Source organism: Lissotriton helveticus, chromosome 4_1 (genome assembly GCF_964261635.1).
Source record: "Lissotriton helveticus chromosome 4_1, aLisHel1.1, whole genome shotgun sequence".
Taxonomy (NCBI): Eukaryota; Metazoa; Chordata; class Amphibia; order Caudata; family Salamandridae; genus Lissotriton; species Lissotriton helveticus.
This window is the reverse complement of record NC_136063.1, coordinates 99,879,328-99,900,071: the sequence shown is the minus strand read 5'-3', so window position 1 is coordinate 99,900,071 and position 20,744 is coordinate 99,879,328. Positions and strand designations below refer to the sequence as shown.

Sequence of the window (20,744 nt, the reverse complement as noted above, 5' to 3'; positions counted from 1 at the left end):
CCTGGAATATGCTATGTGTCCTTTCTGTTGCCCCCTGTGTTTCTGGCACCTGCATCATATCATAAGGACTTCAAATTGTAGAACGATATCTCTAAAAAAAAGATATAAGAGGACAACAAGCACTGATGAGGTGGACCAGCCAGACACCACCTTACAACAATACGTTGATTTTAATTTGGGCTTGATTTTCTTTGTGGGTCCTGCATTAAATAGTAGAAAGATAAGACAATTGACTCGTGTTGTAGAAACTGTTACCAATCAGACAGCTATGGCACTTGGGAACATTACAGAAGAGCTGCAAGTTGCGAGGATTGTAGCACTCCAAAATCGTATGGTTTTAGATGTGGTCTGGCTGATCAAGGTGGTGCATGTCGCATCATCGGTAGTAAGTAAATTCTTTATTGTTTAGTCAGACCCTCCAGCTTATCGCGAAATCGGCCGATCCGTGCAAATGCTGCGATATTTACACATACGCCCGCAAAATCCGCCGTTTCCGTGAGTCGCCAATCCAATCAATGGAAAGGAGGAGGGTCAGCATCCAGCAGCGGCGAGGGGCGACGAGAGGAGAGGAACAACCAGCAGGAGAGCAGGAAGGAGACCAGGGGGAGAGAGAAGCGGCAGCGGACACGAGGAGAGTGGAGAGCAGGAAGGAGACCAGACACGACAACTCTTCTCCAGCCCCCAGCCCAGGAACACGGAAGCGGCACCCCGGCAAGCAGGAGACAGCCGGCGAACAGCGAACAGGTACGTCCTTCACGCCGTACTTAATAAAAGTATTTTTTCCTTTTGTGGGGGCCCGCCGCACACTGGGCACGCGGCGGGCCCGGGGGGGCAAAAATCCTTTTCTTTACTTTCCTGTGGGGGCCCACCGCACACGGGGCACGCGGCGGGCCCCGGGGGGCCAAAAATCATTTTCTTTACTTTCCTGTGGGGGCCCGCCGCACACGGGGCACGCGGCGGGCCCCAGGGGGCCAAAAATCATTTTCTTTACTTTCCTATGGGGGCCAGCAGCACACGGGGCACGCAGCGGGCCCCAGTGGGGCCCAAATTCATGTTTTTAACTTTGTGGGGGTCCAAATTCATGTTTTTAACTTTGTTGTGGGGGCCTGCTGCACACAGGGGCACGCAGCGTGCCCAGGGGGGGCCAAATCCATGTTTTTTTACTTTGTTGCACTGTACTGATCGATCCAGGCATTATTGTTTTTACATTATAACCAGCAGCACAATACTGGTCTAGATTTGGAGTGCTCAGAAGAACTGAACGTACATGGCCAAGATTAACATGCCTTTCAACCAAAACAAATGGGCTGAATTGTAAATAAACAAAATGTACATAGCTACATGTTGGCAAATAACTCAAACAGTAAGATATCTGTGTTTGTTGTCGAAAAAACCCCAAAATAAAATGCCGCTAAATTTTCATTTTTGTGCCGCTAAATTTGCCAATCCATGCCGCTATATCCTGGGGGGGGGGGGGTCTGTTTAGTTAATTAAAACCATTACAATATATAAAATACCACAGTGTTTAAAAAGCAGGATGTTGACACTACTATATAAGAGGTAAAATCTATAAAATCAAATGTCAATCTTGCTTAAGGATATGCTTGTTGTGGGCCGCGTCTCTGCCACAATGAAAGGAGTTCTTGTTTCGAGATCAAGTCTTTGACAAAAGGTCTTGTTTTTTTCGAAATGGGTGATGAATTTGACTGATCTGCATATCAATTGTGGATCCGTTGAGCATAGGATTTGAACAATCGCTGACCGACAGGTGCGTACTCCATGTTCATTAAACTTTGATTTTAGCCAGCGCCGACGATCTTGGTTCATGGCTGAACAGATACAAATCAAGTGAATGAAGTCTTGTTTACCTGCACCGCAAAGTTCGCATTCTTTACTTTCTTGGGGCCTCCATATCGGTTGATCTGCACTTGTTGGAAGGTTGCTCAACCTTAAATTGAGGTATTCACGCTTAATAAATGGCGAGAAAGCAAGGTCTAAATAGGCTGCTGGTACAGGCTCTTTATATGAGTTAATGGTCATCCATGCGTGGGTTCGATGACCAAAGGTTAGCTTATCGTTTAGGAGCGAGTGCCTTTTGGCAGTCTTCTTAACCACCTGTTTGAATGATATTACTAGAAGCTTAGTTTCCCAGAGAGTTGCCAACTCAGTTGCTTCTAGCGATTGTCTTAAGTACTTTGCGTACACGGAATTCGGACTCTTTTGGATTGCTTCCCACATGGCGCGGTAGACTTCATGTTCCTGGTTCCTCCAGACATCATACCAAAATTTGATGGTCTCATACTTTTTCAAGAGCACTTGCGATTGCAAACCAAATTCAAGTCTTGCTTGGTAAGACAAATACACGCCTATAGACTTTGGTTTGTATTTTGTCAATGAGTGTCGCACTTTTGCCATGATGTAACACACTCCCGTATGCTATCGTTGGCAGTAGCTTTGCTTTCATTGCAGTTAGCAAGGGGGAGACCAATGGGCCTTTGAGCTCGATCGCTAAGTTGGTGAAGGCATGTGATAGAGTAGAACCCTTTTTTTCAATGTCTTTAAAATGAGCAGAGAAGTTGAGGTGCTTGTCTAGTTGTAACCCCAGATACCTGTAGCTATCCACCACTTCCAGCTTAACGTTGTCTATTAGGAAAGTTGGTGGGGCTTTGTGACGTCCTGTTATAACCATTATCTTGCTGTTTATTTCTAGCAGATTCTGTTTGGTGTATCAGGTCAGTTCTTGCAGTAGACGGTGTAAGCCTATTCTCGTTTGACTTAATAGCACCACATCGTCGGCATAGGATAGATTTGTTACACGTAGATTACCTAGCCGAGGAGGATGAGCATTAATCTGGTCTAGGCTTACTGTCAGATCTGCCATAAACAGATTAAAGAGGTAAGGGGCCAGCACACAGCCTTGTTTTAGGCCGTCTACGGTGCTGATCTTCCGGGTTAACCGCTGCCCGTTGTCAATTTTTACCTGCATCCAAGTATTGGTATACAGGTCAATGATTGGCGAGAGGATTGAATCCGGTAGGCCCTGGTGCTTCAGTTTGGCCCAGAGTGTTTGCCTGGTGACGCGGTCAAATGCCACCTTAAAGTCCACGAAACAGGTGTAGAGTTCCAAATGACTTTGTAGACTTTTTTCAGCAATTAGGCACAGTGCCATTGCATTTGCCATGGTTCCCGTACCGCGACGGAATCGCGTCTGGTTCAGCGGTATTTACATCATCGGTAGTAGTTGCAGTGTCTACATTCCTGACCACTCACCTTCAGTGTTTGATGCAATCTCTAAACTGCATAAGATTACTGCTGAAATTCACCCAGAGACTGACACCTGGACTTTTGCTAGTTGGTTTTGGACACTCTTTGCCACTTGGGGCTGGAAGCTATTGACCATTCCATGCGTAATACTCATGATATTATTTACATGCTGTGTAAGTTTAAAATGTGGCCCAATTCTTTGCTCCGTCTGCATTACTGCCTGTACTCCTGCTAAGCGAAATGTTGCAGAAATTCGAGTCCAACGTATGCTAAATACAGAGGTTAATGAAATGATGAATATAGATGTACAAGATGTGAACCTAGATTACCCCAAACAAACAAATGTCTTCAGCTAATGCTAAAAGGGTAGTTGTTGTAAATTGGCAGCGATCAGGGTTAGCATTTAGATGAAGCCATCTTGTATTCGGCAGCCATCTTGTCTGCCATGTGCTCACCATGTGCTCTGTCCTACATTGCTGTTGTTTACTCTTTCACTATGCTTATAGACAGACTATATTTAGGATCTGCTACTCTGCACATGCGCAGAAAAAGACTGTGACTGTCCATACACCTGTTCTAGTTTGTAAATGTCAGGTTATTCTTACCGGAGTCAGCAAACTGCTAGCTCCTCCCTACTGCTGACTGTGCATTTCTGTATGACCTTTTATGTATGTAACCCTTCTCTTCTGTACTTGTACCACCTTCTTTTGAGACCCTGTATGGGTATAAAAAGACTATGCTCCTTCTGTTCAGTGTGCTACTTCATACTCTACTGAAGGGTGTTGTGTGAATGTAGTTCCACCTCATGAGGTTTAATAAACACTTTGTTTTATATTTCAGTTTCTGTGCCAACTTCTATCCTATTGGTCTAAGGACTTGTGCAGAGAAGGGCGAACCCCTAGCACTGGTAGGCCTAGCTGAGGCTCACCCCGACACACAGACATATATTTTAATTCTAGATTGCGGGAACATTGCCAGGATATAGAATGAATTCATATATCTAATACTCAAAGACATTTTGCATGTAAATTTATCAAGCGAAGGTATGCATATACGGAAGAAATGTATGATTCACGAGAATAAAAACTGTAAAGTGAGATTGTGGATCAAGCACTCATGCTTTAACATTAACTATATACTAATGAGTGATTACCTTAAATATCAGGATTACAAATCGAATACTATCACACAGATTTCCAATTGAGGGTGATATTTTAAGCACTTGCCGGGACGGAAGTACAACGGGTGTGGAAGTAAGCTGTTTGATTAAGAAACTTACTACAGATGTGTATAGTTCAGGATCATATTAGACAGAATATATGAACTGAATATGATTGTTTTGTGTTTTAGGTGCTAACAAGCGGCATTCAAGGAAGACAAGTATACGTGCACCTTTTGTGTGCCAGTGGTATTTGGAGCACCATGTTACACTTTGAGGGATTATTTATTGGCCCACTGAGTGTGTGTGATTGGTCACACCTTGGTACAACTAGAAAAATGGAAAAACTGCCCCACGTCCCACTTCACCTCACCGTAATCCTTTTGTTGAGAATTGTAATATGAGAAGAAAATACAGGATTATATATAATATAAATATGCAGAGCCAAGTCTTTGTGGGTCTTGGCTTAGAAGCTATTGGGATTGTTTTACACAGTGCACCATATACTATGTACTTAGGACGAGGTTTTTGGTTTCCACAAGACATGTGCGTACAGTGTGTTGTGTTCTTTCAAACACAACAACCAGATCTATATTATTTTCTAGCCCTGAGGAAGTTGAGGGGAATACCCTAGATGACTAAATACGTGTTGGGTGGCTGGACAGCAAAGGAAGAAAATAGAGACAAAGAGAATAAAAAAAGATATGTGTCATAAATGTTGATTAGATATTCATATAATTCAACTAAGTGTGTGCTCGGGTTGGGAATTGATCTTTAAAAATGTATTGCACAAGAATGGTATCACACATAAAACTACCTCTCTACCATCCTGCTGGTAATGTTGCTGTAGAGAGATTTAACTGTGTAATCAAAGGGATTATCCAACTGGTCAACAACAATGAGCTACAGTGGAGGAAAGAGTTGCCTCGCACTATTTGGGCCTACAGAATCACTCCATGCAACTCTACGGGGTATAGCCCTTTTAAGTTGATGGAGGGAGGACAATGTGGGGTGGATGACGACAGCCAAAAAGTTGTCTGGTCATCAGAAGATATTAAGCAAGAGTAGAAGCGAGCAGAGAATGTGTTAAAAAAAATCATTACGACATTAAGCATAAAAGGAACCTTGTGCACACTGCAGTGGGTGACAGAGCTAGAGTTGAGAAGCAGTATGTTGAAAAAGGGGCAAAGTCATTCTTCGCACCTATTTATTGAAAAAGTCCACCGTAACGTTGTACTATTGAATGACGGAAAGATCTGGTATCTCTCGTCTGTCTCTCTGTGTAAGGGGAGAGGGGGTGTATGCCCAAATGGATAACACACAACAAGTGCCCATTCCTTCAAGGAACACGTTTGATTGGTTAACTGATGGTGATGAGTGTGAACAAATGTGTAGCCAACTGACTAACCCGGCTGGGTTGGATGCATGTGAGAAAAGCTTAGACGATTCAATCAATCAATCAATCAGAGCATTTATATAGCGCACTACTCTCCCGGAGGGTCTCAAGGCGCTGGATTCAACTATCAGGGAGGAAAATTCAGAAGTAACAAACAGTGAGCACGTTCTGTAGAGTTGTTATAAGAACAAAAAAGTTAGGCGATTATATTGGTGTTTAAAGGTGCAGAACTCTAATGCACTACTCTCCCTCCATAGACCCAAGTCATTCTCGGCCCCTGCCAAAAACCTTTAACTTTTTCAGCTCAATAACACAGCATCTGAACAGAATGGAGTGGAAAATTAACTCCTTTGCTGCCGATTTCCTATACTTACAACAAGACCTTCTCAACAGGACAAAGCCACCGTGCTCCCTCTCCCCGGGTAGAATTGCTCCTACACCCCTCAATACCTCTCCCAGGGCCCCACAGAGCACCCTTCGACCCTCGAGTCCATCAGCGAGTCAAGCACTTCGACCGAACCGGAACCGCCAACCCTTTCGGTACCGAAACCTGATGAGATCAACAACTCTTATTATTGGCACGAACAGAATCCCTAAAACTGTCCACTCGCCTAGACCTCCTGCTCAATACTCCTCTATCCACCTAACTCCCCCACATCATCGAGGCTCCTGCCCTCTCTCTTGCATGTTTCTAAACTGCAGCTCAGCAGTACAACACGCCACAGACATTGCTGAAGCTCTACTTGCAAAAGAAACTGACATTGCTTTCCTCACAGAATCCTGGCTCAATGTCCACTCAACCCCCATTCTTGACATTCTAACCCCTCCAGGGTACAACATCATCAGACAAGACAGGCCGATCAAAACTAGGGGGGAGACTAGCCATCATTCACAAAGCTGGAATACAGATTACCAAACTTAAACCTGCAGAATACCTATCATTTGAATACCTGGGTGTCGAACTCACTGCCAAGAGCACCTCACCCATCAAATTCCACGCCATCTACCATCCTCCTGGAGAGCGAACCCTTTTCCCCGAAGAACTAACATACCTAATAACACGTTTCTCCATAACAGACACAAAAGACGTGTTCCTGGGTGACCTCAATATCCACTGGAACAACCCAGAAGACTCCACTGTCCGGAACCTATCCAACCTACTTGAAATATACAACCTCAAATAACTCTGCAATAAACCAACTCACGTCAAAGGTGCAACACTGGATGCGATCATTACCTACAATGAACTGGTCTCTCTGAGAGCGATTTCTCCCATTGACTGGTCCGACCACCACCTCATTCTGTTCAATATTGACGCACTTGTCAACCACCGACCTATTCGTGATGACAAACCTAAACACTGGACCAGAAACATCAAAGAAGTCCCTTTACCCGAACTTGAGTGCAACTTCCTTCTGTTTTTTACAGTGTGTATGTAAAGCACTCTGATACCTACGGGTCAAGCTAGGGCTATATAAAACTTTTAAAATAAATAAACTTGTAGTGTGGAGTTTTATGTAATTTCAATCCTTCAGAACATATATATTTGAACGTACGTAATACTTGGCAGATTTATGGTGTAGTGTTTTTATAATAAATTATAGTATTTATGCATAGTAGACCATAGTACTGTTTACAGTGGAATTCATTTAGATTTTACAGTAGAGTATTATATTTCACATATTTACATTACTATAGCTGCACAGTCGTGTGTGTGTTAAATGGAGGGAGGGGTGTTGTGATGTCATTTATGTCACTTACTAGTGGTGCCCATCCCAGGGCAACGTTGGGGAGTTGGGGTATTAGAGAATGTTTGGGAGGATGAATGGAGCAGCATTCAAGGAAGGGTGTAGTCACTATTGTACATAGTGATTTGTGTCAGGTCACTATTGTACATACTGATTTGTGTCAGGGTTTTTACTTTGCAATAAAAGTACTCCTTCTTCCAAGGCCTGCGTCCAGGAGATTCCTTACACAGAGCAGCTCTTGAGAAGAGCTGAGGCTGGAAGGGGGTCAATGGTGCACGGGGGTCGCAGAAGGATGAGAGGAGACGAGGCTGGAACGGGCTTATAAACCACCACTGAGACCTGTTAGGGTCGAAGGTGCGCGGGAGGGACGAGTCTGCGGGGAAGGGGAGGTCACTGAGGCTGTATGGGGGCCAGGAAGTCGGATCCTGGTGCGGCCGGTTCATACCGGGGTGAGAAAAAGCCCCAAGGCTGCAGAGGTCTCAGAGCGCCACTAAAGGTGTTGGTGGGGAGGGGGCAGATAGCTCCACAAGGGGGGGGGGGGCGGAGGGGAAGGGTGACAGTTTAAAATATGAGCAGATATTACTAACCAAAACCGGCGGCGGCGAAATTCGTGTTCAGCTCTCCCCCGGGCCGTAGATCTGAAGAGAAACAGAGTGATGGACGCAGAAATGAGATGCGCGGTTTCCAAATGAAAGTGATTATCCCATTCTAAGATGGCGGCGTGCTCGACTGAAACTGGTTTCTCTTCAGCGGCGGCCATCTTGACATGGCACAGGTCACGCAAGAAGGAGAGGGCGACGAGGCAAACTCAGTCACGACCATCCTTTCCGTAACCATTAGCTCTTGCTTCGGTTTTTTAAATCACCGATAGATTGTTTTGCAGACGTTAATGCAGGCTTCGTTCGCCTCTGCTATTTGGTGGGTTACTTAATGAGGTCAGTACCCTACAATTTATGCCTGCATTTCTTAGATCCTTTTTTCGTTCCACACATTCTAAATCTCACAATCAGTACCCGACAACTTATGCCTGCATTTCTTAGATCCTTTTTTCGTTCCACACATTCTAAACCACACAACCGCCAAGTCAAAACAAATATTCCAAAAAGTGTTAAATGAACAAAAAAAGTACCTTGCTTGAAGAAACGTCAAGGCCCATGTAATAGCAACCCTAAATTAGCGCACCTCTATTAGTTGTCTTTAAATCACACTTCAATTTGGTTGCCCACCACCTGTGTTCAACTGTTTTGCTTCAAAGGATTTCAGGATACCCGAGGAGTGCTTTTTAAACCAAAAAACGAGTTATGAGCAGCAGAGTGCTTTCAAACTGAACCCAAACATTGCTGCCAAGTTTTCCATTTAATTATGTGTGATATTTCAGTACATTCTATACTAATTCACCTCTAATCTTTTTTGGTTTCTCAAGTAGCATGCTACTCGCCAAAAAGCACTTCAACGCCTCGTATGGGGTAGTAATGGTTAATGTAGTGTCCTGCAGGACATGTTCTAGTGTTTACAGACTATGACATTCCCAGCCACTCCCTTGAGGGCTGGGCACACTAGCACTTCCACTCATCCATCACGAGTGACGTGGCCCGACAATAAAAGGGCCCGGGTGCAAGGGCTCGTGACCAGTTACCAGTATCATGCTACGGTGTCTGTGTGTCTCATTTTAGTAGCGTGTGGGTCCAGGGCCCACAACTCTACCCTGGCGACGAGTGGGTCATACCCTGTGTGCGAGGTAGCAGCCGCCTCACCATTCCTTGTGGTGGGAGTACAGTCCGAGGCACTCTGCATCTCCTGCCGCCGTTGTTCTGATTGGTGCTGAGGTAGGAGGAAAACAACTGTGCATCCAGCCTAGACCGGCCAATGAGCCCAGCGCCGCCTATGCCTGTTGGCGTAGCACCGTGCATCCCCGGGTGATATTGCGGCCCCATGTAAGGCGTCCCGCCACAGGTACCTGCATCAGTGCCCCAGCAAGGAAGAGGGACACGTCCGCACCACTTCAGAGTACTACTGAAGTCGCCCGGTCCATTCAAGGCCGCCGTGGCAACAAAGAGGTGTTATGCAGAGAAACGCACCCCAGGCAAGTGCCCAGAGCAAAGTCCCTGAAGCAAGAAAGGACAGGACGTGCCCGCAGTGGGTGTCCCACTGCCTTCCAGCGAGACCCGGGCACCTACACGACAGGGGGCTACCGGCAACAGATTGAGGTAGAAGGTAAGGAAGCCACCTTCTGCCATACCTCCCTTCCCGCCCATAGCGCTCCAGCAGGTTGCCCAGGCCGGCCTGCGCCCCCTTGCAGCATAGAAAAGGGGCAGCACCTACCCAGAGGGAAGCAATGACAGAGGCCGCTTCAGCGGAAGTGTGCCGTCCCCACGTTGCTCCATCGGCCCTCGCATGAGCAAAGCTGCTGTGTCCGGAGGCACCATCTAGCTGCTATACTGAAAATAAGGAGGACTGCCTCGAGAGTGCAGACTCAGCAGTCCAGCACTGACTCAGGCATGACGAGACCAGCCCAAACGGGGAGAGGTGGCATAAAGAATCCCCGCAACAGCCAGCAATCCCTTTCTACCCAGGCATAAGCACCAAACGGGCCTGCAACGCAGAGGAGGCTGCAACTGACTCTCAAGGCAATGCTCTGCCACCTAGTGGTTGCCAGTACCACCTCGGAAATTAAATGGAACAAATAACGGAGCAACCCCTGTCTGCACTGCAGCCACAGAGAAACTGCCCCAGAGTGCGAAGTGGACTGCCAGTGCTTCCAATTTCAACAAGCATTGGCATAGCCAATAGGTCTCGCTTTTGGGACCTTGTAAGTATTTAGTCATGCAGCACAATATCCTTGGTGCAACAACATCAACTGTTGCGTGGTTACACACTTATAAGGTCCAAAAGGCGAGACTTATTGGCTATGCCAATGTTTTTTTTTTTTTTTTGTAAGACCTTTATTATGCAAATAATATCTGTACACAGCCTGGGGCCTACAACCCTGGGGCCGGCCGCTTGTTAATTATTACCATACTGTGCTGATGAAGTTACACAGCCCTTCAGCCAACAACATGATGTCCGGCGGCGTGTTGTACATAAACGTGTCTTACCTTTTTTGGTTTTTGGTGATGCCTAATTACATACGTATAACAACAATTTATAAACCTAAAACTGAGACCATTACCATCTATCAGTCAAATCATTAACATCTGTACATACCACTGTATAAGCGTGCAGACAGAGCCACAAAACACACAACCACTGCGATGTTAGCCCATCCATGGCGGTTTGCTACCATAGGTTACTCATCCGAAGTTCCCTCCAATGTGCTCAAATAGTCAGTGAGGTAACACCAGAAATCCTTGGGCCTAGACTTTGCCGGTAGTTCTTCCTCATACGTCTGGAGTTTATCCCTACAGCTGGATAGATCTCGTAGCCACCTAGATGTCAGCGGCACCTTTGTACTGTGCCAGCATTGTGCAATTTGCCTCTTAGCCAGTAATAGTGAGATAACACAAAATTTTCTTTTAGTGGCTTTGAGGAGTGGCGTTATACCAAGTAAGCAAGTACGTATCGTGCACTCTACCTCCGCCCCGTCATAATGGAAATCTTTGCAGTTACCTCCTCCCAGTACTCCTGAACCTTAGGGCAAGACCAAGCTAAGTGTGTGAAATTCGCACCCTCTGCACCACACCTTTTACATCTGTCCTCAGCTTGTAGACCATATTTAAACATTCGTGCAGGTGTATAGTATGCCTGGTGGAGAAACTTGTAATGTATAATTCTAAGATTGCCATTAGGAGTGAGAATTTGGATTAATGCGCACGTCTGTTGCCATTCCTGCTCCGTCAGTGGCTCCTCTAATACAGTGTCCCATCTCGATTTAGCCTTTTCTGTGGTGTATGGTATTTCTACCTGTGCCGTGGTGTGTAGCCTCGATACCATATGTGACAGATCTTGGGTTTTGATTATGAGCTGCAGTGCATTAAGACTTTCCGGCTCGCTGGGGAAGGTGGGATAGTGTTCTCGCAATGCACGTTTCAATCTGTAATGCGTGAAGTAAAACAATTGCGACTTGTTTTGAATGTACGTTAGTTCCCCAATGTCTATGGATTTGCCCTCGCGAAATAGGTCGCCCATCTTCTCTATGCCAACCTGGTGTAATAAGGACATGCCCACTTGGTCCCCCGTTACCGACAACGCCTGATGATGATGCAGGGGCATATCCGGTGCGTATAGGGAGGATTTATGCGCCAGCCGTCCTAATTTCCGCCACGCTTTGACTGTGGTGTCGATCGTGTTTATATCTTGAGCATGTAGGGGTTGTCTCTCAAGCGTCAGAATAGCTGTAAATGGTATGGGTGTCGCGTCCCCTTCTATAGCAGGATGGGTGAGGTGCGGTACCTCATGGTACCAATAAGCAGCGTATTGGGCCTGCGCACATAAATAATATAGCAGGAAATCAGGCACTCCGAAACCGCCCCTGGCATATGGGAGAGTCAGTGTCTGCAGATCTATGCGAGCTTGTTTACCCGCCCATATGAGCTGCAGCACAAGCGTTTTTATACGACGGAAAACTTCCCCAGGTGGCGTAATAGGTATATTGTTGAAGAGGTATAAGAATTTGGGTAGTATGTTCATTTTCACGATCGCAATGCGATCCGCCAAAGACAATGGTAATTGTATCCATCGTCGTATTTTGTCTTCCAATTTAGATATTGTCGTCCCATAATTGGAACGGATCACCACTTCCGGATCTCTATGATACATAACCCCCAAGTACCGTATTGGATCTGTTTGCCATTTTAAGGGGTATTCAGTGTCTAGGGGAGTAGTCGTATCTGTCAGGGGAATGATAGAAGATTTGGACCAGTTTATGGCCAATCCTGAGTGTCCGCCGAATTTGATATATTCTCTCAGCAGCTGATTCAGATGTTCAGCGGGATCTCGGACATATAGCAGCATATCGTCTGCATATAGTGAAATATGCAGAGGCCTCGATGGGAATTGTAGGGCAGACGATTTGTACTTCTGATGGAACAGGCAAGCCAGTGGTTCCAGGGCCAGAGCGAACAGCAGGGGCGATAGTGGGCATCCCTGCCTGGTACCACGTTCAATAGTAAAGACGTCAGAGACGTACCCGTTCACCCTAACCCTGGCACACGGATTGGTGTAGATCAGGGACACTCACTGCACAAACCGCTTCGGGAAACCCATCCTGTGCAAAATGGTAATCAGATAGCTCCATTCTATAGAATCGAATGCCTTGGCGGCATCCAGCAACACCGCCACCGCCTTTGTAGAAGGTCTAAGATAGTGGGAGAGGGCGAATAGTGTCCTGGTGTTATGTGACGTGGCTCGCGTCGGTATAAACCCTGCCTGGTCAGGAAGTACTAGATTCGTCATCAGCTGCGTCAATCGAACTGCCAAGATTTTCGCAACGATTTCGGAATCAACGTTGATAAGCGACAGAGGCCTGTAGGAATCGCATAATTCTGTGTTTTTAGAGGGCTTCAGAAGGGCGATTATTACCGCTTCTCTTAGTGTCGGGGGCAATTCCGCCTGGTCAAACGCGGAACCGTACATTTCGACCATGTGTGGAGCCAGTATATCAGCATATTGTTTATAAAATTCGTTTGTGAACCCGTCTGGCCCGGGTGACTTCCCATTCGGCAGGGATTTTATCACATCCGTGACTTCCTCCACTGTAATGGGTAACGCTAGGTCTTCCCTCTGGCCATCAGATAACCACGCTATTGCCACATCTTCCAAGTAACCAAATATCTCCTCCGCTGACGCTATTGGTTGTGATCTGTACAGTGCTCCATAGGTGTCAACAAAGCAGTTTAAAATGTCAGATGCTTGTGTCTGTAGAGTGCCATCCTCTGCTCTAATACCTAGAACGGCCGTGTGTCCCCTGCCCTCGCAAATTTTGGTTGCCAATACTCTACCAGGTCTGCCTCCCTCTCCGTAGGACCTCGCCGTGTGTTTCCTGTCTAAGTATCGTACCTCCTCGTCCACAAACGTTTGATGTTCCGTGTGTATTTGCCGCAGTTCCCCCATCAGAGTGACGTCATTAGTGGTCTCATAGGCCAACTCCAAGTCCTTCATGCGTGTTTTGCAGTGCTTTATTTGTCGCCTAATGTCCCTCAGTATGCCCGCTGTTGTGCCCATGCATACACCCCGTACTGTAGCCTAAAAGGCTTCCCAGAGGAGCCCTGGGTCCTCCACCACCGGCGTGTTTATCTGAAAATATTCCTTGATTGCTTTGTGAATGGTGTCCGCATAGACTGTGTCAGTCAGTGCACGGGAATTGAATCTCCATTGAAACGGGGGCGGTACGTAATGCGGGATTGTGAGTTTTAGCAGGACTGGGTTATCAATTCAATTTCAAAGCTTTATTCGACATTTGTCATAAAAGCATCAATCCCTAACCTATACAATAAATACTATGGCTAAAAACTTTTCATTTAAAAGACATATTAAACAATGACGGTCGAATGCTTCTTACAATTAAAAGTTATTAGCAGTTCATAAAAAGACAATTAATAACAATTAAAATAATATACACATGTTTCATATATGAGAGCAATTTAACAAGGCAACCTTATTTCATTATGTTACATTTGATAGTAATGAGCGGGAACGGATTACCCAGGCCCAAGCAAGGAATTTTGCTACCGCAATCGCTACTAGAGCAGAACAGTCAGATTTTAATATTCTAAGTGCGGTTGATTGACAACGAGTGCCCATATTTAAACAGACTGGCTTTAGCCATTTACGCCTTGGACTGGCATATAAAGGGCAGCAGAACAATAAATGGGAGATGTGCTCTATTTGGTCCTCGCAATGATGACAGTGTTCATCCCGTGAAGGGTTCCAGTGTTTCATAAAGGTATTCACTGGAAGTGTTCCAATCCGGAATTGAAAGTATAATTTCCTGTCATGAGGACGTTCGATTATGTCCCAATAGTCTTCACACGATGGGAACATCTTAATGTCCCAAAAACGAGATGACAAATTAGATGAAGTGCCTTTTTGATACATTGTTGAATACACCACCTCCCAGTACAATTCTTTCAGTGTGGTTTTTGATGGAAAACAAGCCACATCCCTATTACCCCACAAATATTCTAGTTTCAGCTTTACAAGAGTAGCCCGCAGATCCTTTAGCCATGTAATACAGTGGAATCGGTCACACTTGACTACATCTAACAATGCTGTTAGATAGTGGGATAGCTCTGGGGTCACCATCAGGCGCCTCCAATATAACAAAGGCCGTAGCCGAGCTATGTCCTCTACATCTTTCCTGCCAAGGTCCAATTTCAAGGGGATTGTTGGCGTACTCTGTGGGGCCATTACAAGTCCTCGAAGAAATCTATTTTCTGCTCTCCCCAAGTCGCTCAGGTTTGAAAAGCCCCAAAGCTCGGAGCCATACAAACAAGAGCTCAGTACTTTCATGTTATAGATTTCCAGAGCACAGTTAATCGGCTTTGTCAATGAGGCCCTGTGTTTAAGGGCTACCACCCCTGCTAGTTGGTTAAACTTTAGTACTGCCGTATTAATGTGCGATTTCCATTTCATGTCTCCCTGTAGGATTATTCCTAGATAGGAAAAAGCATCTACTTTCTCAAGTGGGGTGCCCTTGTATGTTATCACGCCCTTGAACGTAGAGTGATAATTAAGGCACATGAATTTGGTCTTGGTTGTGTTCAATTCAAGGCCCCTGCCATCACAAAATTCACCAAAGGCATCTACCACTTTTTGGAGACCCCTCGGTGTACGCGAGAGTAGAAGCGTATCATCCGCAAACATTAATACGGGTACATGTGAGCCTGCTATGATGGGCGCATCAGTAGGGGATTTCTTCAGGTGGTCAACAATACCATTAATGTAAATTGAAAACAAGGTTGGTGCCAGGACACAACCTTGCCTCACCCCTCGCTCCACTGGAAAGGACTCAGTCACTTCTCCCTGTTTGCCCCATCTGATTTTTGCAAAATTGTTTTCATGAAGGCGTACTAGGAGGGTGAGAAGTTCCTGACTTAACCCAGTAGCAGCCAGGGTCTGCCACAGTTTTCCTCTTGGGACCAGGTCAAAAGCTGCTTTTAGATCTACAAAGACAGCATATAGTGTGCCCTTTTTTAAGATTAACTACACAAAACTAGCAGTGCATCTTCCAGAATATAATATTATTACCCTTTTTTAAGATGACATTTCTCCAAAAGATTGTTATAAAGTAGAAAACTTGGTCAACACTACTGGTCAAGGGGCGAAACCCTGCTTGGTAAGGTGACAGTATGTTATTTTCATCAATCCATTGTTGCAGCTTGTTCTGGACTAATCGCCCCATTAATTTTTGCGCTGTATCAATGAGACTGATGGGTCTATAATTTTTCGCCAGTGTTTTGTCACCCTTTTTAAATATAGGGATAATTTCTGCTCCCTTCCAAGAGGCGGGCACTTCCCCTCCCATCGCCACTGCGTTTGCCAGCCATGTGAAATAGGTGCACCATGAATTCCTATCAGATAAAAACACATCTGCAGGGATACCATCCATGCCCGGTGCTTTTCCCCCTGATACGCAGTCCAAGGCCAAGCTAACATCTTTTTCAGTAAATATTTTGTGTTTAAAAAAGATACTAGGAGGGGGGGAATTTACAGCGTGCATCGGGTTACATGCATACTGTGGTTTGAAAAACTCAATCCAATCTTTTTTTGCGACATGATTATGTGGCTGCGCGGCTATCTCACCCCTATCCCATTTTACTGTGGCCCAGAATAGCTTGGAGTCCTTAGCTGTGCAAGCCTGTTTCAGCTCGCACCAACGTTCCTCGTCCCAGCGTTTCTTAGCATGTTTTTGAGACAATCTATATGCGTCTCTTGCCTTCCTAACTGATATAGAATTGCCCGTTCTTAATGCGATGCTTAAATTATGGCGTGCCTGTCTACAGTGCGTATCATACCAGCCCTGCCTAGGTTGTTCCTTTTTAGCTCTACTGGGATCTACAGATTTAGTCAAAAAGCTTTGGAGTTTAGAAAAGAATGTTTTATATGCCTCCATCATGTAGACCTGGAAGTTGGATTTCTCACAGTAGGGCTTAATGTTGTTTACTTCCTCTATCACTACTTTTTTAAGGTCCTCAAGTCTCGTTGTGTCCTCAATCAACATTCTCCATTTCAAATGGCGCTGATTGTTTGAGCACACAACGTCCTGGGTGACCCGTTCGATTTTGTTAACACCATCTGTAGTCTTGTGATAGGTGTGGAGGGTCAAACACAAGGGAATATGATCACTTTCCATTCTTGCCTCCACAGACATGTCTACCAATTTACTCCATGCCCTTACGTCTATCAGAAACTAATCAATTATGCTAGTGGCCCGACCATTATCAAATGTGTTGCTCCCATTTATATCAGAGGGCGTACGTCCATTTGCCGCTCTCAAACCTCTTGCTAAGCAAAAGCTCTTTAATTGTATTGCTACAGCACTCCATCTTTTAATGGCTGGAACCTCCAACTGAGGTATGCCCCATTTACTGTCCTCCTCCTCAGACAGGGACCTATCCTCTTCACCCATAGGTTCAAAAGTAGAATTAAAATCCCCACCCACAATCACATGGAATTGTGGTTCCAGTGATTCTAGTTCATTTTCTAGTGTAGTTACTACTTCTGAGGTTTTGCCTCCACCTACACCCCTGGCATATACATTGAACAAAGCCAGTTCTTGGCCGCTGTCCCATCTAATAGTTACTAGTAGGATATCATTTGATGGGGAAGATCTTTGAGTTATTGAACAATTCAACCTCTGGTCAATCCAAATTAATAGACCTCCAGAAGGGCGTCCTGTATGATTTCTAGTTGCTGGTATGTAATAATTTAGGTACCCGTGGTGAAAAACTGGTTTTAGTGTCCAAGTTTCTTGTAACAAGATAATATCAAATTGGTCAATAAAATCAGCCCATTCAGGAGAAGATATCTTGTTATTTATGCCTGCTATGTTCCACGAGATGATAGTCAAAGCATCTGACGTTCCTGGATTACGTCCTAAATGACTCATGTCCTCAGCATTTTCCGTATGGTCAATACTCGTTATTCTACCACCCTTCAAAACATCCTCATTTTCTACTCTCACCCTATTTTCCCCCTGCTGATCTTTATCTACCTCCCCAAGTTTTAAATCTTTGATTTCATTGGGGTCTATTGGCTGTTTGCACAATTGTGTGCATGGGCAGACGACTAGCTTTTCCATATTTTGCCTTCTTTTGGATGAGACTGGCGGATATTCGTACCTTGTGAGTCAATCGCACTCATTTAAATTAGATAATGCTGAAAATCTATTTTCCAAGTGCAGCCCCCAATCATGTCTTGGGCTATCCCTAATACTTCTATTACCCACGACAGACCACTTGGTCCTTAAAACACTAGGCTTTATCCCTGATCCTCTTCTACTATAGAAGAAATCGAGTGTAAGTGGTATTAGTTCTGCAGTTCTTCGTTGTGGAGGGTATAAATTAAGCAGGATTTCCGATAGCACTTCTGGGCCCTTCAGATTCAGTACCACACAGTCCCCCGCAAATTTCTTTGGTTTACTCCCTATCCACTTCACTCTTCTAGCTGAAATCAAGTCATCTATCAGCTTTTCTTTACCCCAAGGAGAGATATGCATATTATTACTCAACAAATTGAATGCTTTGTTTAGCAGTGATTCTGGTAGCTCAGTCTGTCCTACGTTCAGGGGTGGAACATTAGCAAGAACGAGGATCAAAGGTGACGCTTCTATAACCAGCTCTACAGGTCCTGTCTCTATGTTTGGGCCTGGATCAATGGTTTTCCCTGGGATAGATGGCAGGTCAGCAATAGTAGGGGGAGATCTTTGTGTATCAGGGATTAGGCTAATTGTCTGGGTGGGGACTACAGCATCTACTACTCCCCTAGATATAATTTCTATAGGTAGTTTTTCATTAATTTTATCCAACACCAAATGCGGTATCTCCCCCACATTATCATTGGTGGTTTTTTAGAGGATCTCCATTTTATTAACTTTGTCGGTGAGATGGTCAATTTTAGATAACAACGGTTTGATTAACCTGTTAAATTTGTTATCCATCATATCCATAAGTTTCTTTATAACTGCGTCATCCCAGCCTATGCCCCCTTTCTCTTCTCCCACTTTACCTTTTGCGGGGTTCTTACTGGGAGGAGTTGCTGGTCTTTTCCTATTTGATCTCAACCCTTCTCTTCTAGGGAGGGCCTTAGAACCCCCTCTAGCTGCTCTTGGAGCGGGGACAGGGGCCAATGGGGAGGAATGACACTCAATAAGTTCTATATCATCTTGAAGGGTATCTCTATCTCTATCACCCTCCTCAATTATGTCAGGGTTAGTTTTTGAAATTGAAACCACAGAAACATTCAGCTCTAAATCGTCAGCAAAATGCTGGATGAATGGATCTGTGATATTTTCTGCATCTATATCTACCAGATTCATACATATATTTCCCTCTTGCAATGATGTTGGAGAGTTGCTAAGACCCAAAGACGATCTACGCTCATTATTAATTTTTGCCACCACCTGCACCAAATAGTTGTCCATGGTGTTGGCTGGAGCAATGGGGGTCTTCTGTTTCGACATATCAGAATCTGGTTTGCGCAAAATGCAAGAATTCACTTAAACACCCCAGGACAATATTGATAGACAATACTTCCACCCGTCTCCCCCCAGATACAATCACTAGGATAGAGGGAGACAGTAATATCTGAGTACCTCACCACGGAGATTAATTTCAATCAGGGGGTTATGGCCCAGCCCAGTCGTGGCCAGTCTTGGACTGTCTTAGACTGTCCGCCCTTAGTCCGGGCTTCGTCCGGCGCGTCCCGCGCGCGTCCCCGCGGGACGAGGGTCCTGCAGGCTTCTTATGGTGCGCCGCCTGGTGCGCTGTTCGCTGACGTCACAGCCCCCCAAGGGATGCTGGGGGCTGTAGTCCGGCCGGCGGAGCCAAGCCCGGCCGGTCGGTTTCACCCGGGAGTTCAAGCGGGTTCTGGCGGAGCCAAGCCCGGCCGCTGCACCGCAGGACAGGAGCTTTCAGGTGGGGCAGCAAAAATACAACGATGAAAGACGGGGAACTCGGCCCCTGCAGGCTTCTTATGGTGCGCCGCCTGGCGCGCTGTTCGCTGACGTCACAGCCCCCCAAGGGATGCTGGGGGCTGTAGTCCGGCCGGCGGAGCCGAGCCCGGCCGGTCGGTTTCACCCGCGAGTTCAAGCGGGTTCTGGCGGAGCCAAGCCCGGCCGCTGCACCGCAGGACAGGAGCTTTCAGGTGGGGCAGCAAAAATACAACGAAGAAAGACGGGGAACTCGGCCCCTGCAGGCTTCTTATGGTGCGCCGCCTGGCGCGCTGTTCGCTGACGTCACAGCCCCCCAAGGGATGCTGGGGGCTGTAGTCCGGCCGGCGGAGCCAAGCCCGGCCGGTCGGTTTCACCAGCGAGTTCAAGCGGGTTCTGGCGGAGCCAAGCCCGGCCGCTGCACCGCAGGACAGGAGCTTTCAGGTGGGGCAGCAAAAATACAACGATGAAAGGCGGGGAACTCGGCCCCTGCAGGCTTCTTATGGTGCGCCGCCTGGCGCGCTGTTCGCTGACGTCACAGCCCCCCAAGGGATGCTGGGGGCTGTAGTCCGGCCGGCGGAGCCAAGCCCGGCCGGTCGGTTTCACCCGCGAGTTCAAGCGGGTTCTGGCGGAGCCAAGCCCGGCCGCTGCACCGCAGGACAGGAGCTTTCAGGTGGGGCAGCAAAAATACAATGAAGAAAGACGGGGAACTCGGCCCCTGCAGGCTTCTTATGGTGCGCCGCCTGGCGCGCTGTTCGCTGACGTCACAGCCCCCCAAGGGATGCTGGGGGCTGTAGTCCGGCCGGCGGAGCCAAGCCCGGCCGGTCGGTTTCACCCGCGAGTTCAAGCGGGTTCTGGCGGAGCCAAGCCCGGCCGCTGCACCGCAGGACAGGAGCTTTCAGGTGGGGCAGCAAAAATACAACGAAGAAAAGGACTGGGTTATGGTCTGAGAGTATTCTAGGAAGGACCTGTAAGTCTTGCGCCCACAGCGTAATGTTGTCTGAGCCCAGCCAGTAATCGAGGCGTGCCCAGCTGTTGTGAAAAGCAGAAACGTGTGTTGCACCTGGTGCGTCAGAGTATCTGTGTCGCCAT

At 46.4% G+C, this 20,744-nt stretch overlaps 1 protein-coding gene across 1 annotated transcript in view; it reads right to left on the bottom strand.

Moving 5' to 3' along the window:
* LOC144827949 (uncharacterized) overlaps positions 1–20,744 on the bottom strand; it is a 253,438-nt gene that overhangs the window by 27,360 nt on the left and 205,334 nt on the right. Inside the window, 1 exon segment of the mRNA XM_078686112.1 lies at positions 18,643–19,192. Within this exon segment, the coding sequence (XP_078542238.1) occupies positions 18,643–19,192 (550 nt within the window).